At 36.3% G+C, this 20648-nt stretch overlaps 1 protein-coding gene across 1 annotated transcript; it reads right to left on the reverse strand.

The window, feature by feature from the left end:
• Nucleotides 1-2036: 2036 nt before the first annotated feature.
• LOC121636669 (sodium- and chloride-dependent GABA transporter 2-like) lies at nucleotides 2037-15592 on the reverse strand. Its single transcript, XM_041980391.1, has 15 exons — nucleotides 15444-15592; nucleotides 14007-14202; nucleotides 13610-13744; nucleotides 12776-12916; nucleotides 12608-12692; nucleotides 12405-12537; nucleotides 12184-12318; nucleotides 11122-11225; nucleotides 10908-11032; nucleotides 10698-10810; nucleotides 10456-10593; nucleotides 6603-6705; nucleotides 6398-6498; nucleotides 5636-5806; nucleotides 2037-4988 (listed from the first exon to the last, which is right to left on the reverse strand). Exons 2-15 carry the CDS (start codon nucleotides 14194-14196, stop codon nucleotides 4863-4865), a joined length of 1800 nt encoding a protein of 599 aa, XP_041836325.1. The 5' UTR covers nucleotides 14197-14202; nucleotides 15444-15592; the 3' UTR covers nucleotides 2037-4862.
• Nucleotides 15593-20648: the final 5056 nt, after the last annotated feature.

Consider the following 20648-nt stretch of genomic DNA (forward strand, 5'->3'; position numbering starts at 1 on the left):
CACTCTGCTTTCAGTCTGAAATACACAAACTGTAAGAGAAACTACAGTTTTGGTCTAATGACTCTATAACTACTCACAAGACAAATTTAAGGTTATTTCACAAAACAGTAGGTCAGAGATTATGACGTAAAGGAGATGAGAAAGGTATAATAAAAAAGACTGGGTTTGCAGCCTTACTAAGAAAAACATCTAAAATTGTTGAGTTGTATGTTGTCCCAGTAAGTGTTTTTCAAGGCAGACTTTGACCATTAAATAAAAAAAAAATAAATCAAAACTTTTTACTCATCTATATGACAAAAAAGAAAATAAAGACTTTGACCATTAAAGTTAAATAAAGTGTAACATGTACAATTGTGCAAAGATGTTTCAGAGGATAAGTACTAATGCAGGAACACTTTTTCCCTATTCCAGCTGTCGAAGACTTCCTGTCATGCATGGTGAGGTCACTGCCCTATTCTCACTGACACTTCCAGTTTTCATCACCTTTTTTATCAAGTTGTGGTAATGTCACAGAAATAAAATGACTTTGATCCCAACTTGTATATATACTACTTTTTTGTATCCTTCTTTTCCTTACTTTTATTTAGTATTTATATTCTTACAAAAATCTAATATTCTAGTGAATCTGTTAGGGTTAATTATGTCAGAATTTGATAATGAATAAGCATAGTTATTCAAGCTGAAACTTATTATTATACAGGTGAACAACATGTATCTTCAACCAGGTTTTGGAACATTAATATCTATGTTAGTTATATAAACTGGACATTTTATGATACTCCTGCACTGTATTTGAACATTATAGTTGTTGTATGCACTCACCAATTAATTTGGTGTATTTATCTCCAAATAAAATCAATTTTAATGCCTCAGTTTTAGTTGATGTTGACATTATGTCACATACATGTTAATCAGACTTTGAATATTACTGCTCAGTGCATTTTGTGGTGATGTTAAGTTACAGTATGTTACCTCATACATAGACATGTCTCTATTGTGTATCCACATTATGATAGAAAGTACACTGTCTGTCCAAAACAAAAGTCACCACCTGGATTTAACTAATCAAATAGCTAAATCTCCCATTGGGTAATTACTGCATGGATGATAATGTTTCAGCTGGCAACAGATTATTTAACCCTAACTTTTAATTTCTAATGCAACCATGTCAGCGGACTTTCTGTATATCTCAGACTGGTGCTGTTAGTGTTATTGGTCCACTGAACTCTTACAGCTGGTCTCATGCTAGAAACCTGGGAGTGATTATTGATAACTTTTTTAAAATAAAACAGCAGATCAGCTCTGCAGTCAAAAGTGTTTGTTTTTGTTTGCTTTTTTCATCCATCTGCATTTGTCTAAACACTCATACACATGTAGGCTTCAGTCTGTTTTTCTTATTTTTATGATTTATGTGTGTTTAGTTACTAAATAAATAACGTTCATTTTATTTTCAGTGTTCACAGCACACTTTAAATTAAAAATAGGGCTGGTGCTAATCACAATTAAATTAAATTAAATTAAATTAAATTAAATTAAATTAAATTAAATTAAATTAAATTAAATTAAATTAAATTATTCTCACACCTGCAATTAAAGTGTGAAAAAAGGTAAATAAACAACAAAGAATATATAATGCCAATGTGACTTTTTCTGATACATCTATTTCAAGGGAATATTAAAGGTATCCTTTTTTATGTTTCTGTTTGTGTTATCTTGGTAATTTATAATGATTTCCAAATAGCCTTTATTTACACAAATTACTATATTTTTATGTTTCTACTTTTCCTTTTTACTCAGCTACCGTGCTATCAAACCATATCATTAATAACATTCTGAGTATGGGAAAAACAGCGACAGTACACACACTAAGTGGTAAAATGGGTGCAGAAAGGGAAGGGTTCAGGATGAGCAAACTGTTTTCAACATAGATCTCTAGCGCCTCCCAGAGGCCAAAAGCTTTCAGTTATTTCCTGGTAAAAATCAAGTGTGTGTAAAATTAATCATTAAATATTTTTAGATCTCAAGGTTCTGGGTTTTTGAGAAAATACCAAGAAGCAATGGTAAATGAATGTACTCTAGGACACATATTTTCTGTGCCTATAATTTTTGTTTGTAAGTAGAGTTATCAGTATTTTACAAACAGAAAAAGAGCCAAACTACATGCAGACTTATGTATTTACCGCTTATGTACAACGCTGAAGAAAATCTGGATTCATTATTTCTATTATAAAAACCAAACATTACAATAAAAAAACAATAAATCCATAATATATTCTGCACATATAAACAGATTTGTACAAAAATACATAATAAATACCTGTCACACACACACAAATGCACAACAATGGCCAAAACAATACAATTATAAATCCGTTTTATAAAAGTGAGTTAACAGAGGTAATTTGTATAAATCTAAGATCATCACAAAAATCACTTTTGCAATGCAGTGACATCAAAAGATATGTCCACTTGCATTTTTGTTTAGGGTCAGAAAGGTTGTATACAGTCTAAACAATATAGACATGACTTTCTGACCAGAACCTTAGAGGAGTTTTCAAAAGATGCAAACCCTGGTTAACCTTAAAAATAGTGGGTAAAAGTTCCAGCACACAAAACACCAAAATGAAAACAAATTTTGAATTTCAAATCAGCTAATGGCAAAAGTAAACTCAAACTGTATCACAATCATGGAAAGAGAAAAGGGACTTTTCATACAACACATCATCTCATTTTTGTGCTCAGTTTTAGCTAAGTGAGCAGTTCAGTGGACAATATGCAAAGATATAAAATAACCAAGTGAGAGATCTTAAAACGGCGCAGTCAGGAACCAGATCTCATTCAAGCTGAGCTGCACTTCATTCAGACCAGACAAAAGGCTGAGAAAATGCACAAGAAGAAGAGCTGAAGGTCTGCTGTAAGAATCAGTGACCCAGTAAATATTACATATATGAATCTTTCTATCTGCAACAAAGTTACTCAAGTTTTGTATACAAATACATGTTTCAGATATGAATGTCAGTGATATTTCATCAAGAATAAATGCAGAAAGTTATATCTGCAAATCATTTTTAAACAAAATAACAGTAATATTACCCCCTAAAATTATCTGTCATTAAATGATGGTGGCTCGGCTTTACTGTTTTTGTATTTACCAGTTACCCCTACCTATAAAACCAAGCACTAGCAACAAGCAATACCTTGAATATAACCTTTGTATTTGAATAGTTAAATCTAAATGTATTCTTGCAGTACTCTGAACTTTTAGTCAAAACATTGACCTTGAGGAAAACAGAAGTTATAATTAAACTCTATTTATATTGTAAAATAGCTGAACATTGAAGTTTTGAATTACACTGTAATCAGTCTGTAACAGTCATGAACATGGATAGTGTTGAAATGAATTACAGCCTACAGACCCAGTTTTCCCACAGTTTCAGGTGTTAAAGGGGTGTAGACATGGTCATTTTCATGCCTATTTCACAAATTGTAGTTGGATTAACACCTCAGAGTCTTCCATCTCTATTGTCTGTCCACATTTCCGTCATCATCTGCCATATTTTTGTCTAAAGTTTGCCACTGCCTTACAGACAATAAGAGAAGCGAGTCAGGAAAAAGAACATTATTCAAAAAATTGTCACCTAAACCTGATCGTTATTGGTGACTTTGTTTAAAAATCCTAAATTCTCTGCAGTGGTTAGCTTAGCTTTGCTGTCAGTATTTCCATGTGATTCCACAAATTCAGATCTGGCTTACTGCTGTTAACTGCAGTAAGCATTTGATACATAACCCCACTTTGATTACTGGAATAGTAGTGCATTGGGGCCATGCACAACTTTACAGAAGCACATTCATGTATTAATTCTGGTGCCATGCAGGGTACCTTTGTTTATGCTTGTGCTTGTCCTTTGCAGCATAAAAGACTGAAGTTGTAATGAAGTGAAACTGGGAGTCTAAATTAATTGCAATTATCCAGTGCAGGAATTAATTATGCTTCTTATTTGTGCTTCTTTGTTATATATTGTCTTTTATACGTCTACCTCTTTGATGTGAGCTTTGTTGTGATCCCTTTTCTGGTTCAAACTACTACCATTTAACCAAAATATGAGCTATGTATCAGAGTGGCAACACCACTGTCGATTTTTAAGATAAATTGTTAATATTCCTCCATGCTACTGAGACAGGCTCTTTAGTGATGCAGTCAAGTTAAAAAAAAAACCCAACAGCACTTATGTTACTGATTAAATCTTAAAAGAAATTGTATAAAAGGACCTCAGTAAAGCTTTGAATCAGGAGCTAGAAGTAACAGAAGTATAAATATTATAGAGAACCCAAATCTTCAAAGTCCTGCTTTGACTCACCAACAGTCTCTGTGGAGAACTTTACTCCTGTGTCAACAATGGCTAATCCTCTGTCAAATAAAAAAAGACTGAGGATTTTGGAAATGTACTAACATTGTGGGGAAAATTTTGGGAACACTATGATTGTTTGCCACAAAGCGTATATTGCATCTTGTTCTCCACAGTAAAACCACTGAGGACCACTGAGGAGAAAATCACAGTATCATTTTATTTATTTAGACTTACAACCCCTTCTCTTCTCATTAAATTTTTCATTTTGAGTCCTGTGCAATATTTGGGTTCAACATGTACTGCCTTTAAACTTTCCAAAGGAAAAAAACAGCTTGACTGTAGAGAATAGATCCTGAGCAAAACCACTAGGGAGATGTTTAACATTATAAGCAACTCCCCTCTGAATTTTGGCAGCTGGATATTGTTTATTGCTTTTCCTGAACGCACAAGAAACATTCTTGGTTCCTGCTGTATGGATTTTATTCACTTGAGAGAGGACGTCTGTCACCTCTATCATTTGGAGTCTGTCTTGCGCAGTGTCTGCAAGTCTGTGAAAGTCTGAAATGCTTCATGGTTTGTTGCTTTCTTTGATGCAGCAGTGGGTAAGTCCTTAGCTGGAGTGCACAGAAGTTTCACTCTCTGATGAAAAAGAAACACAGGTTTCTGATATAAGATATGCATTGTTATTGTCTTAATGATTGTTATTATTATTAACTTAAATGCGCAAATAACTTAACTTAAAATTTTACTTTTAAGTTACTAATAGAAACAATGTAAATCCCCCTAATCGAACACCCTTAAACTGTTTTCAAAAAGATGGAAGGGAGAGGTTTAGGGGATATGATGGGTCAAGAAAACATCAAACTTTAACCACGTTAAATGTTATTTCTTATTGAGAGTCAGCAGAAATTTTATTTAACAATTACCACAATTGTTGCTTAATCAACTAAGTATACTAAGTAAGTATAATTTTAAACCAGGACACAATCTGTATTCATTCAATTATTTTTCTGGCTCAAGAAAGCATAACAATTATTGAAACCCATTAGGTTTTTCTGGCATTGCCCCTTTTTTGAAACCACAAATTAGACATTTTTTGACCCAAATACCCAACATGGTTAAGTAGATAGGTTTGTGTTTAATAGATATGTCCAGTCATTGTTATCTTTTTGTAAGTAAACAGTTATTAGGATACTTTTAGTCTTTAGAAACTTCTAAGACTCTTTTTCTGTTTACCTTGGTTATTAAACTGTTTTACTTTTACTTGTTTCAGTACAGTAATTTACCTGTGTTAATGTTCCTGGAGTGGTGCTCACAGCATACAACATCCACAGCGGAACCATTAATGTTGAAGAGAGAGTAAAGAATCCTCCAATGGCATATCCCCACCATGGGTACTCATATGTGTTGTTAAATTTAAGAGGAGTATATTTCACCACAGAGAACAGAAATGTGCACTAAAAGAAAAAAAACATGTTAGAATAACAGTAGTACAAGAAAATAAACCCAAAATGACCTAATATTTCATTTATAATGTAATATTCACAAATGATTATGTCTCAACAAAGTTTTATTTTACATCCAAGATATAAAAACATTGTTGAATGTCAGAAAATGCATTAATTAAATTATTTTGATTCAGATTAAACTAATATTTTTTATATTTAGATCAGTTTAATTATTGTTTTTTTAATCAGTGTATTTTAAACATAGCTGGCATGTTTAAAATACTTTTAAAAAGTCAGCTTAAATTGCATTACAGTAATCTTTTTTTTTTTTTTCCATTCTGAAAGAAATTACCAATCTTTGTCTCAGTTTTTGTCTCAGCACCTGAAATGTCCACTAAATGTGTACAAATGTAAGCTTGTGGTCTAAAACCTTTCATTAAAAAAGTTTTAAAAGTTTTTACAGTTTGGGTTTTGTTTGTGAGTTTTTTTTTTTGTTTGTTTGTTTTTTTGTGGGAGACTTGGCACCTTTATTATGGCCTGTTTGTTACAAAAGAAAAAAAAAGGTTGCAGGGCAGATAATTTTACTTTTCTAATACTTACAGTACAGATTGCTGGTATAAAGTACTTCCAGCAGTATTTCATAAAAGGCCAGGGACGATATCCAATCATGTCCTGTATATTATCATAGTGATGATCTGCACCTGAAGAAAATAAGTAATGCTAATTGCTTCAACTTTATTGCAGAACACTAACAAAATATAAAAAGATTTCCAACAATGACACCGGAGTTCAAACAGGTTCCTACCATAGATCCATCCAATACAGACAGACTGAAGAATAGCAAAAAGCAGAAGCGTCATCCCGCTGCAGGCATAGTAGTCAAACAGCTGGAAGACATAAAGACCTCCCTGCAGATATAAAGATACAGAATTCAACACAGAAAGTTAACCAAGCACCATACAACTCACACACAAATGCAGCTGTCTTTGTTTGACTAATTATGCTGATAGAATGATCTTTGCATAGGAAAAAAAAACTAGTTCAATTGATTTTATTTAGCTTTATTTTACAAAGTTGTGTCATCCTTGTCTTCTTGCATCCTCAGAGCTCCTGTATAATTTTTTGTTTTTTGTTTGTTTGTTTCTCTTTTTCTATTCAATGACACATCTATTAGCCAAAGCAATGAAATCAAATACTATCATTTTGTAAATCTAACTCGTGTTGGCTTTAACCCATTGGATCATGACCATAGGGCTATGAGGAGAAGTTCCACGAGGAGTTCTTTACACATTTTAGGCTGTGCTGTATTGAGCTTGTTCCAGTTTAACAAGCGTCTATCAGACAAGAATTTCTGGGTTTTGGTGTTGACTCAAAGGACTGAGCTCCTTGTTGTGTCCATCATCCTGTTCCTGAGCAGCTCTTTGGTTTGTGGTCCTACACAGCAAAGCTGCTGCCATTAGCCAGTACTGTTGCTATGAAGAGTTTGTTTGGTCTGCAACTGTACATGGATGGGTAATATGTGTGAAATAGCATCTACATGTATGCAGGGATCAAGTTTCAAAGTCGAACATGACATTGTCATGAATTAATAACTCTTATTCATTTTATGTATGAGTAGCTGTACAGTTGTGGATGAGTGTGTATCCAGATTATTTAGCTTTTATCAATAACATGTTTTCTTCAGTCAATTTTTCATTTTTAAAGCAGATTCACATCTAACAGTAAAATTGTAATAGTTTTCATGTTGTTTTCTTTGATACTTTTGTGGAAGAAATTTTATTTATTATGCTCTAATATTATAATCACACCTATAATTACTTCCTTTACTATATTCATTTACACTTATTGCATTGTACATTTTTACTCATCATGCTTTTATTCACTTTTAAGGTTTATTCTCTTCATTTACATGCTCTGTTAAAAGTTCACTACAAGGGTAAAATGACCTTTATCTGGTCCTGCCCCAGACCCTTAGTCAGACTGGTTCTGGTGGAGACACAACTATGTAAGGTTGTTTTGACGCCAGCTCTTGGAGTTGTGTGTCCACCCAAGGTCTTCAGGAAGGAGGATTCTTTCTACAGAAATGTATAACTATTGTTTTTCCTCTTGCCTCCCCAGAGTCTCTCTTGACTTCACGCAAGTCGGGATGACCACTCTCATTACTTGCAAGTAATTCTGTATTCAATAATTCTCTTGTAATAAACTTTTTTGTATACTTTTACTCATTCCAGACTCTTGGTAATTTTTTTCTACAACACTTTCCAAGATCATGTTTCTGCCTCTGTCACTGGAGTTCCTTGAAACTAGAGCTTAATGGTAAATTGTGCTTTTCATCACTGGAATGACATCATTAACATGTTACTGTTGTAAGTATACAATATTACTTAATTATAGTGGAAAACAGGTGATGACACAGCAACACGGTCTGAGGAAGGCTGCAGGTGACAGCCGAAACCTGTCAGGTATGTTACAACATCCTACTATTATTGTCTGAATGGAAAAGAAAAAATAAAAACACTATATCATTGAGATAAGACGACGAAATTAACACCTTTGAGCTATCTTTCCTTATGATCATTATTAAAGTTTCGTGCCCCAGCTTTAGAAGATGGTAAAGTACCCTCTCCACAACTAGATCAGAAATCCCACCTTGAACTGGTTATATTGTATGTTTTACACTCTAAAGATTCATTGCGACATGGTATGCCATGTTTCTTTATTTACCATATCAGCAGAGCTGGTTTTGCCACTAAGCAGACTAAGCGACCACTTAGGGCCCCGCACCACTAGGGGGCCCCCTATGGAAGAAGGTTGCTTCAGTGAGTGGTTTGTAGGCTTTGTTATGAAGAGGTATTATCCATCTGGGGCAGGAAAAAAGGGGGAAAAAAAGAAGGCTGACGAAGCAGCTAAGCAAGGACAACGTAATTTATTTTGCAATTATACTGTAAAGTAAGGAATTAGTCCAGTGATGATGAAGATTTGACAGATAGACATGTGACAGCACTTTTTGAAAACACTATTTGATTTAGCAGCAGGTGCTTACAGGTTCAGCAGTTGGTTGGGTACTGTTAGCCAGCAAAGCAGTTTTAGCTCAAGCTTGTGGTAGGGTTGCCAACCGCCCCATAAAATACGGAATTGTTCCTTATTTGACAACACTAAATTTAACAATTAGGGACTTAAATAAAACAAAGGAAATACTCAGGCCAGCCAAATTGTTGTGGCGGGATCTAGGCAGGACCTCCTCCTTGCTGCCTGCATGTGTTGCGGCCACGGTGCTACTGCTGTGTGGTCGATTAGACAGTATCTCTTTAACTAAGTTAAGTGATTGTGCAATAACTAAATTGTGTGCATATGGTATTTGTTATATATTTTCCTCTTGTATGTTAAATAGGGATGCATGTTATTACAGCTTTATGGAGCCTAATTAACAGCACTTTATATGCAATAATGTTGTACAATAATCAATGTGTTCATTGGTAATAAAGCATTTCAAGCTTTAAGTAAAATTAATTGCTTTTTTGATCACCCCTTTACTAAAAACACTGGCACAAAATAAAACACACCACTGCTGAGGGTTCCCCACCCCACGGGAGGTGGGCTGTGGTGGTGATGGCCTTCAGAAGCTGTGGTTGGCGTCCCTTATTTTGACTGAAAGTTGGCAACCCTAGCTAGCGGAAACCTAGAATTATCCCAAATACACGTGTGAACATCGTACTTATTTAGTGCAATAATTTATCAATCGTTGTTACTTCCTAGTACAATATACCATGACTTAGTTTGTCACATCAACCCAAAATTTTTATTTCATTGCATAAGGAAGTAGGGCCCCCAAGGTTTATTCTGCTTAGGGCCCACTGAAGTCTAGATCCGGCTCTGCATATCAGTTCAGTCATCATTTTTTAACATGCTACAGACAACAGATGGAAATGATCCAGTTAATCTGAGGTGTTTACATTACATGCTTCCATGTAATGTTCATTAACAGTCACTGCTCCTTCCAAATAAACTTGAATTAAATTAAAATTACCTTAAATACAACCACAAATAGATAAATGCTGGTTGGAGTGTCTCCATGTGAATTTTCACCAGGGAGCCCAAGAGACTCTAAAATCCCCTATTTTCCCCTTGGGTTAAATTTTGTGGTGCATTTATGTATTTAAAATTTAATGATATCAGCAATTTCAAATTGAGTGTGTTGTTTATAGGATACATCTTATAGCATCAGTTTATATAATACTGTATTTAAGAAATAGTTTTATTTTTTTATTTTCCACAGGCCACTAGTTTTCTCCAGGCCTCACAAATGCTGCCTGAGATTATTTTTATTGAAAAGTTAAAAGCTGTTATTATTTTTCTAATGAAGTATTTTTTTAATCACTCAGTTTTGAATTCAATAGCAAAGTGCCAATTGCATGAAGTGGGACTCAACACAACATTACCAAAAATAACTTGGACATAAAATTCAGGACACCACTGATATTAGCAAAGAATTTTCTTCCATCCTCACCAGAATGGGTTCAGTTCATGTTAAGACTGAGTTTGGCAAAAGTTCGCAGATTAATTTTATAATTAATCCCATGCCTGAGATTTCTGCACTTGCAAAGCACATTTAGCTTTCCAGCTTAATTAATAATAATTAAAATACAAAAACCACTCACCTCAGTAACCATGACAAGTCCAACCAGGAAACCTCCAGTACAAATGGCAAGTAGGAGGAGTTTGCGGCGACACGTATTTTGAAAGAATGATGGATACATGTCAGAGATGGTTGTGACCAGGGCCTCTTGATATACAAACTGGTGACAAGAGACAAAATTATGTCTTAGTACAATAACTTATATGATAGTATTAGCATTTCATTCATCATTAAATTACAGTTAGACCTGATTCCTAGTCTTACCTCACTGTCTAATCCTAAGAATATGATCATAACAAAGAAGAAAACTGCCCACAGCTGAGGAAGTGGCATTAAAGCCACAGCTCGAGGATAAGCAATAAAGGCCAAACCTGGACCTGGAAAAGTAAATTTAAAAAGGGGGTCATGCTCTTAAGTAACTCATAACAACAGCATTCTGGGTTTTTGTAAATATGAACCATCAACATTTAGTACCTGATTCCGCTACCATTGATATATCCACACCTTGCTCCTTTGCCATGAAACCTAGCACTGAAAAGATGGCGAACCCAGCTGTGAAGCTGGTTAAACTGTTTAACAGACACAGGTAAACACAATCCCTGTTGGGGAGACACGGAAAAAATGTTAACTTAAGGGACTAATTATAGGTGAGTTTGAGCACAGTGGATAAAACCATAAAAATACAGACCTATAGCAGTTGTTGCTGTACTTGTTGTAGCTTCCTAGTGATGTCAGAACCCCTGTGCAAACTCCATAGGAGTAAAAAATTTGGCTGCCAGCATCCATCCATACCTGAGAGAATTCAATCAATTTATTTTCATGGCCAGTTAGTAAATGTGCACGTCTCCAAAAAATTACATTTACATACTAGAAATGTCTGTGAACAGAGATGTATTAAAGGTCCAATATTATGCAAAACTCACTTTTAAACATTTTCTAACAGACATACGTGTCCTCATAGCCTGTGTATGAAACCCAAAATTGAGAAAAATCTGTCTCCTCACTCACTTGCTTGCTCTGAGCTGAGCTGAGCAGGCACCAGATCCTCTCCCAGAAAGGGGCGTAGACAGGCACCACTCATGAACTTTTACAGGTTCAGACACGGAAACAGCTTTTTTATTAGAGCTCATTAGAGCCACATTTGGAATGGCTGAAATTAAGGACCAAGGCTGAATTTGGGGTAATACATATTGAAAACAATGTTGTTGGACCTCTGAAACCCATATGAAATTGTTGAAAAACATGTATAATGTGGGACCTTTAATGCTCACACAAAATCTTCATTATTAATTAATGTTCTCCATTTGACGAATTTGGTGCTGACCCCTTCACTTTAAATCCAGACATTTAAAAGCATGTTAAAGCACTGTCATAAGCGAGTATATTGTACCCGCTTATATTATTGAACGGGTATATACACTCAAGAAGTTGATATGGGTAATATAAGGTCCTGTAATAAAGAATACATAGAAATATTTTCACAAATAATTTCAAATTAAATTTATTTTAGTGATTTAATTATCTAAGATAAACTAATTTCCTAGTTTGTGTACTTATATTGAAACATCAGCGATAAAAAGTGACTGCATTATCAGCAGGACATGTAGGACAACAATGAGGTCAGTTTTGTCTGACCACCCACAAAAACATTTTTGCATTCCATACATGTGCAAAACTAAACAGTAGTGAATTAGTTTCATTGTTAAGAGAGCAAGTATGATGACAGTAACAGCAACAAGTGAATCAATACCTCTGGGTCAGCAAGGCGGGACGGGTCTGGGTAGAGGTAGAACATAATGCCTTCTTTGGCTCCAGGTAACGTAAGACCACGAACGAGCAATACCGCCAGCATCACATATGGAAATGTGGCAGTGAAATACACCACCTAAAAACAAACAACTTGTCAGTATCTGTGCAAACATATAAATAAAAACGTGAAATCGGACATTAAAGTTTAATTTTGAGTTGTACCTTTCCAGTAGTTTTTACACCGTTCCACACACAGAAATAGCATAAAATCCAGGTAAGAAGTAGGCAGAGGGCCAAGTCCCACCGAATATTGCCAATCTCATCAATTCCATCCGACAGTCCCAAAATTCTCCTCCTGAAATACATTTCATTAAGTACACACAACAAACAGAAGCCCATAAAATGCTGTCAGTTATGATACCTACTCCCAAAATTCTACAACCGAAGATGTTGAATTTCCATACAGATGCAGGGGGGATGTTTGATTGTGTCCATGCTCAAAGCAAGCATCTTCCATGAAAGACGATGAAATGTTATTTTCAAAGGAAGTGAAAGACATAATGTGCAATGGATTCAACATTTAGTCTTGGTACCTGTATTCCAGCTGTTGTTGCAGCTCACCCATGGAAGCTCAGTCCTGAGGGATAAGAACAGGTAGAGAAAAGTCCAAGCCAGTATGATGATGTAATACACCCCAGTGTACAAAACAACCACTTGGCTTCCGTACCCTAAGCCTGTAGAAAGACAGTTATGTTACAAATGTATAGATGGCAAATGGCAAAAAGGGAGAGTCATAATTATACTGATTAAATTTAAAGCTCATCTGCAAAATCAGTTGTACTCATTGCCAAAACTTGATGCCAATTTTGCTTACTTAGTAAGCCAATAGACAGCTGTGTTACCAATTAGGTACCAAAAGAAGACTATGCCCCTTCAGTTAAAACTATCCACCCAACTCCAGTGCAAAGTTAAATGTTAAATGGTGGAACATCCACTCTACTAACAAAGATACACCCATCAAAATATCTGACAAGTAATCTGTCAAGTTCACAATTTGACACGTGTGGAAGTGTTGGAGTAAAAGCCACAACAGACTACTAGCTAGAAACTAAAGTGTAAACAGACAGTTATTCTTTCTTAGTGTTGATTATATTGCCAAGTCCATGGGGGCTCACTCGCTCAAAACCTCTATCTCCCTCCGAAGACCACAAGTAGACCATGAACAGAGCCAGGCAGATTTAGCTGCACAGTCCTCCCTGCACTTACAGCCAGTGACCTGACCAGTACACCACCTTAGAAGACTGAGTTAAAAATGCTGTGATCTGAGTCATCATAGATCTATATTATAAAATGATTAGAATTTTGTTCTTTTCTTTTTGTTTGTTTGTTTTGGTTTTTCAGATGTTCAAATCAGGTTAAACACATACCTTCAAAAAGAGGGCAGATTTTTCTCCAGCATGTTATACCCCCTTGACTGGTAAACTGGCCCAAAGAGGTCTCCAGAAAGAAGAGTGGTATGCCGCAGGTAAACAAAAACAGAGTATAAGGAATGAAGAAAACCCCTAAAAGGAAACACAACAGTGTTCATCAATATTTCAGAAATGTTCAAATACAGATTATGTTTTTCCATCAAAAAATATTTCAGTTATATTATTATTTATGTATAAAACAATACAAGCAGAATTTAAGATGTCACATTACTGCCATTAGCCAAATGTTGCTCAGGCCAGCTGTTAATTTACTGGAATGTAAGTAATGAATTAACAGCATAAAATTAGTCAGCAATGAAATAATATTCACCTGACTACAAGAGCAAAGATTTACCTCCTCCATTTTTGTAGCAAAGGTAGGGAAACCTCCAGACATTTCCCAGACCAACTATGTGTCCAGCCACCGCCAGGATAAACTCCATCTTACTGGCCCACCGGTCCCTCTCCTGAGGTTTGGGCTGAATAGGTCTGGGTTTGTGCTCATGGCTCAGATTCATTATTTGGGACTTTTGGCCTTGTTCCATCTTTACCTGTATGGGATTAAAACATTGTACTTCAGTGCACACGGAAAAAGACAATATACTGTAACTTGACACCAACTACATATAAAAAACTGCTGTTTTAAGGTATTATGTTGGACTTAATTCCATATTCCGAGACAGTGGTTAAAATTATTATTCTTTTTATATATGTCCTAATTATTGTTTTTTTAATCTTTCTCAAATGTTTTTTTTCCTTTCACCCATTAAAGTGCTGGTTTTTGAAGTGCTGGTTTTTGCAGTGCTGGTTTTTGCAGTAGTAGCCTGAATCAGACTTTTCGACTTGAAGTTTTCTGTTTTGTTTGCTTCCTTTCATTTTCAACATTACAGTTTAGTTACATTTAATAAAAAAAAAACACACACATACATATATATATATATATATATATATATATATATATACAGGTCATTTTACCTGTTAGTCATGCGCACAGGAGAGAAAAATAAAAAGTTGATCAGACTATAAAAATATATCAACAAAATTTATTGTCCTTATTCACCTCTGAAGAATTTAATAAATTCCATAGAGCATAAAACTTGTCACTTTGTTGACTTCAGCTGTGGATTTAATGACAGTAAACAAGAATCTAGAGCAATATAGATGAAGTCTTTTGCTTTGAATTAAATGCCAACTTTAGCTAACAAGGCTTATTGTCAAGCATAGAAAGATACAGGGTCATTCCATTCAAAGCTATATCAGCTATTCTAATTTTAAAAACCTGTGGCATCTCTGGCTATTTTATCTAATAACAGATCACGACAACAACAAAAATATTTTTTATTACAAGATATGTCAAACTGCACTAAATTAAAGCCAAAAAGATCATGCAGCATGTCTGTGTTTGTTTGATTTTAGTGTTATTTTGTCTGTTTTTGCATAGTACATTACACTATAGTGTACATGTCATGTCTTAACATTTGTCTCTGAATTTAATAAAGTTTTTATTGAGAGTTTCTGAACCAAGATAAACCAGTTAATGGTTAATGGTTTGTGTAAAAACAACACAAACTTGTGAAAGCGATATCAAACCAGCAAATTCAGGAGGTAACTGGGATTTAATTGATTTCCTCTTGACAATTAGGTAATCAGTTAGATTGCCACGAAGTTAAACTGTAACATACAGTTTTACAATCTCTAAAATCATATTTGTAATATGTCTATAAATGTCAAATATTTACCACTGCAGTGAATAAAAAGAGAGAAAATAGAAAAGATATAATTCATGTTTTACCTTAAGCAGCTCAAGTGTTGCTTCTCTAAAAACTGCCCTCTGAAATAAAATGCTTGTCTCTTTTCTAGAAGTACAATAAGTTTCTGTGAGGAGTGGCCAGTGAAACTAACACAACTAGTTTTTTTTCTTAATAACCAATAGAAACCAGTGGTACACACACATGCAGAGTTGGGTGTCAGTGTCTGTTTTGCTTGTTTGCCAAGATAAAAGAGATAAGCACTTAGCGGGGTCCTGAGGGGGTAAAGTGTGTGTGTGTGTGTGTGTGTGTGTGTGTGTGTGTGAGAGAGGGTGGGGGGGGTCAAACTATCTTTGGGCTACAGGCTTACATGTACTTGTTTGTTTCCCTCTTTTTGTTCTAATAAACACATTGAAAGGAGCTTGTTTCAGACATTAGTTTAGTTGCATTTTAGTAGTTATAGAACATTTTGTTCACGTTTGGAACCAACACTGCTGTGAAGTCGGTTCTACTCTATGCTACAAACTACAGTTTAAACTTGATCTCAGCAGAATTTCCTTGTGTTTTTTTATACTTTAGTAATAAAGAATCTGACAAAGGGATAAGATTTCTTATGTTTCCCATTCTCTTTGGATATTAAAGTCAAGAGAACTCAACTTGTTTTTGTATTAAGTTGTCTTATAATGTGTCATTAAATATCAGGGGAAGCTTTTTCAAATACTCACCTTGTTTGTTTTATTACAATCACAATTTCAAAGATGTTGGGACACGGTAAACATCAATAAAATCAGAATATAATGACTTGTAAATTTCATAAACTGTTTTTCATGTTCGAAAGAATACAACAGATCAAATGTTGAAAGTGAGGTATTTTAATATTTAGCATCCCCCCTTCTTTAAACAAGAGTCCGTTAACATCTGGAAACTGAGGAAATCAGTTTCAAAACCATTAGGAGTAGCTTTTTTATTTTCTTCTGATTTAAGATTTTTTGTAACTAATTACATTACAGTCATTAGCAGACGCTTTTATCCAAAATGACTTACAGCGGTTAGGCCGTAGCATTAAGGGTCTTGCCTAGGGACCCAGCTGGAAGGTGTTAATATTCATCCCCTGGGGAAATCAAACTCTGGTCTCTTGCATGGGAGATGGATGCTCTGCCAACTGAGCTATCCAGCCACAGCATCAACACGTATGGGTGTTTTTGCTGTATTTTGTGCTTCATGATGGTCCAAATGTTTTCTGTGAGTGAAAGGTCAAGGACTGTAGGCAGGTCAGTCCAGCACTCAGTCAAGCAATACCCTTGTAGATGCATGTGGTCCTTCATTTAAATAGACAAATACTTGAAGGAAACATTATGATTTTCTTAAACTTCTATGTACTTTTTATCATTAATAGTCCTTTTTCAGATACACAAGTCAGCAGGTCCATAAGCACAAACACACCCACTCTACCGTTCAAGATGAATGACTGAACAAAACGCTGATAAAAAAAAAAAATCCTCTCCTCTTTAATGAGAAAGATAGGTTGTCAGTGTTAAATCAAATAACCAGACAGGGTTTAGACAAGAACTTTTACTTCCATTGTTGTTGCTAACCTGCTTAACTATGCCAAACATTCTCGAATAAATCTGCGTATGAGCTAAGGCAGAAATATAGCTTAACAATCGCCCCTTTTTTTCTTTTAGTAAAGTACTGCATTAACATGAAACATTGCAGTGTGTCTTAAAGAACATACATTAAAACAAAAATACAATACAGTTGAATGAGGCATTAGAGTAACATTTAAAGTTTAAGTATGCATACACCTACGCTGAGGACTCTGAGGAGGCCAAGTGCGGATGCCCCCTTTCTGGTTAAGCAGTTGGCGAGTTGCTCTTTGGTGACTGACCAGACAATCTGCTGAACTGTCCCAGCGTGTATCAGCTCCTTCATGTTGCTGATCTCAAGATGCAGTCTTTTCTCTGTGACAGACTTTGTGGATTTGACTGCATCCAGAAGGGAATGATTGTCTGTTATACACACAATGGGTACACTATTGCATGAGCAGTTACCAGTTGTGATTTCTGAATACAGTGTAGCAAGAAAAACTGCACTGTCAATCCCATCTGCAAGTGCTAAAGTCTCTCCTGCTAATGTACTACGCACACCTCTCCTAATACGTTTTGACTGCCAGAATGTGGATGAAAATTTTCCGTTTTCACCCATGAGCATGATGAAATGCCCACCCTGTGTACCACCATCAGGGAGGTTTCCCATGGAGGAATCACTGAACACTACAAGTTTAAGGGAGCTTTTCCTTCCCAGGTACTGAAACCTCAATCTGACATTCTCTGATTTAAGTTTTCTAATCAGCTTGTTTACACAATGTAGAGTTTTAACAGTAGCATGTTTACTGCTAGATGCCAAGATAGAAATGTCACACAACATGTCTGGTCTACTCTGCCTTGCAACCCACAATATCTTTCATTGTCAGTCAGTGGTGCTTCACGTTGTGTTGCTCTTGTTTGATCTATAGAGATACTTTGCATGTATCCTCGTGTTCGCTGGTAAACCCCCAGCCCTGGAAACCACTGTCAGCTCCTGGGTAGCTCAGCACATCACAACTCTACATGCAATGAGAAAAGCAAACAACTGCGGCCAGTTGACGACAGGTTCGACAAAGGAGACAAAGTCTACTATAAGAGGGTGGACAGTAATGAGTGGAAAGGACCAGTGATCCTAATAGGCCAAGATAGTGTTGTTGTATTCATAAGACATAGGGGAGCATTTGTGCGGGTACATCAGACCAGATTGAGAAAAGTGGATGATCCACCAACCAAAGAGGAGAATAGACAAACAGAACAAGAGATGGACACTGTTTAAAATTCTGCAGCTACGCCAGCAGAAGATCTTAGTGAATCCAAAAGTGATGACAAGTAGAGACAGAGACTAACAATGGATCTCAAAATATTAATAATAATAATACTTAACCCCCACAGACATCAGATCCTACTGCAGGAGGCAGTTCGGATCAGATACCACAAGCTTAGGCAAGATGTGAAGGTCTTATGCTGAAAACTGGCCAAGTGGTAACATACAATGACAATCAGAGTGGTAAAAACTATACTGGAACTGTCCTTAGCAGAGCAGGAAAAGCTACTTGAAAACACAAAAACTAGTACATCCTGCAGTTCAGCCTGCCTGAGGAAATGGCTGGCGCAACAGGATTGGTCAATCTTGGAGCAATGGATAGTATACAGGTGATTCAGTCAGAGCATGAGGAGACAGGTGCTAACAACAACGAGGATGATGTGCTAGTGGTGCAAGACGATGTTTCTCTCCCAGCCAAACATGAACTGGAAAAAAAACAATGTATTTGATAAAGTCACAGATGAAGGTCAGAAATGTATCTCAACACGGTGGGTGTGCACTCTAAAAGAAACAGCTGCTGGTGTTGTGCCAAACGTAGCAAGAGGTTTTGAGGAGGTGAATACCAAAAGACCTTCCCAAAGACTCACCTACATGTGCTACAGAATCTCTGAAGATGATCATGGCTGTCATATGTCAAAATAAGTGGCAGCTGAACTCCATTGACATTAAAGCATCCTTTTTACAAGGCAAGACACTGACAAGAGATATTTACATCCGCCCTCCTCAGGAGGGACAGAGCGAAGGGACTGTGAGGAAGTTAAAGAGGCTTCTTTGTAATGGTACAATAGAGTCTGAGATGCCATGCAACAGTTAGGAGCCACTGTGTCAAAGTAGATCCAGCTGTGTTTTACTGGTTACATCAGTGTGGCCAGGTGACAGGAATACAAGGATACACAGGATAGGGTAGGTTTGGATTCTGGCCAAACACTAGCTGGTAACGACTATAGTCGTGTATGTTGTGCATGGAGTTTGCCATAAGTGCCCAATCAAGTGTTGTTTTCCGCTCACAGATGTTGTCCTTTTTAACTTTCAACAACATTTCAGTGAGAGTTTGATTGTGTCTTTCCAAAAGGCCATTACTCCATGGACTGTAGGCTGCAGTAGTTTTAACCTCAATATTAAACTTTTCAGCCATGTCTTTTACTTCGTCATTATTGAATTCACCTCCATTGTCACTAGAAAGCCCGCGTGGAGTGCCATGGACACTGATCCAGCAGTGGATAAACTGCCTCACTATCTCTTACGGTGTCTTTGTGGCTCCCTGCACTGAAGCGAGTAAAGTGGTCAATAGCATGTAGATACCACATATTTGGTGTGATTATACAGTTTATATATATATAAACAGTTTCATTGTAAGTCGAAGCCATAGGAAGACCTACAACTGGTTTGTTCTTTGGTTTACTGTACCTTCTGCATGTTTCACAGTGCTTAACAATGGTCTCAAGAATTGCATCGCTTTCTTTATCTTGAGTGCCTGAGCAGGCCAGTAGCTTCTGCAGCCTTTCTTCTGATGCATGGCCAAACTATCTGTGTAGTTTCAGAAGTATCTTCTCCTTTTCTTTGGCACTCATGCTATCTTTAACAATGAGAATCTCATTTTCATCTTTTGTCTGAGTCTCACTCGCTTCCTTTTTGTCCTAACTACTGTCTCTTAAGTTCACACAATAGTGCCCAGAGGATGTTTTCTCAAGTTTAACTGGCTGTTTAAACATTGTTGCCTTGTCATGTTCAACACAGCACTTGCTCTCTTCAGTGAGGTTTTGCTTAAAAGCATTTGTATGTTTGCTGAGATAACCTCTGTTTCTATTTTGCACCTGGTCTGCCCTATCTTTGCTGGCAGAGTCACTTTTCTTGTGGAGTGAATAACTTTGTCATCACCAAATCTAAATGGCCTTGTACGTACTTCACCCACTACTTTGTGTAACTCAGTCTGTGGCAGTCTATTTGTATAATCTTCAACACACACTGTTCTTGTGCAGGCTGTGTCAATCACCGCTGACCCTAGAGCTTCCACCATGAAGATTTCTGCATGAGACAAAGTTTCATTGGAAAATAGTGTGATATTGCATTCTTCGTATTGACTTTTTTGTCCTTCATCTTCTGTCAGTTTGATACTTTCTCTTTTGTGTAGACAGTCCTTTGCCCAGTGAAATGTGCTCTGGCAAATAGCACATCTCGTTCTCCTTCCACGTTTATCAATAGGATTTGTACCTTGCATCGCTGTTTGGGGCTGCAGGCTGCTGGATTTGCTTTCATTTTTAAAAGGCTATCTCGTGTAATAGACGCAATCACCTGTAGCGCGCTGCTGCCCCCTCGTGTCGTAGTGACATCTCCAAAAA

Source organism: Melanotaenia boesemani, chromosome 3 (genome assembly GCF_017639745.1).
Source record: "Melanotaenia boesemani isolate fMelBoe1 chromosome 3, fMelBoe1.pri, whole genome shotgun sequence".
Lineage (NCBI taxonomy): Eukaryota > Metazoa > Chordata > Actinopteri > Atheriniformes > Melanotaeniidae > Melanotaenia > Melanotaenia boesemani.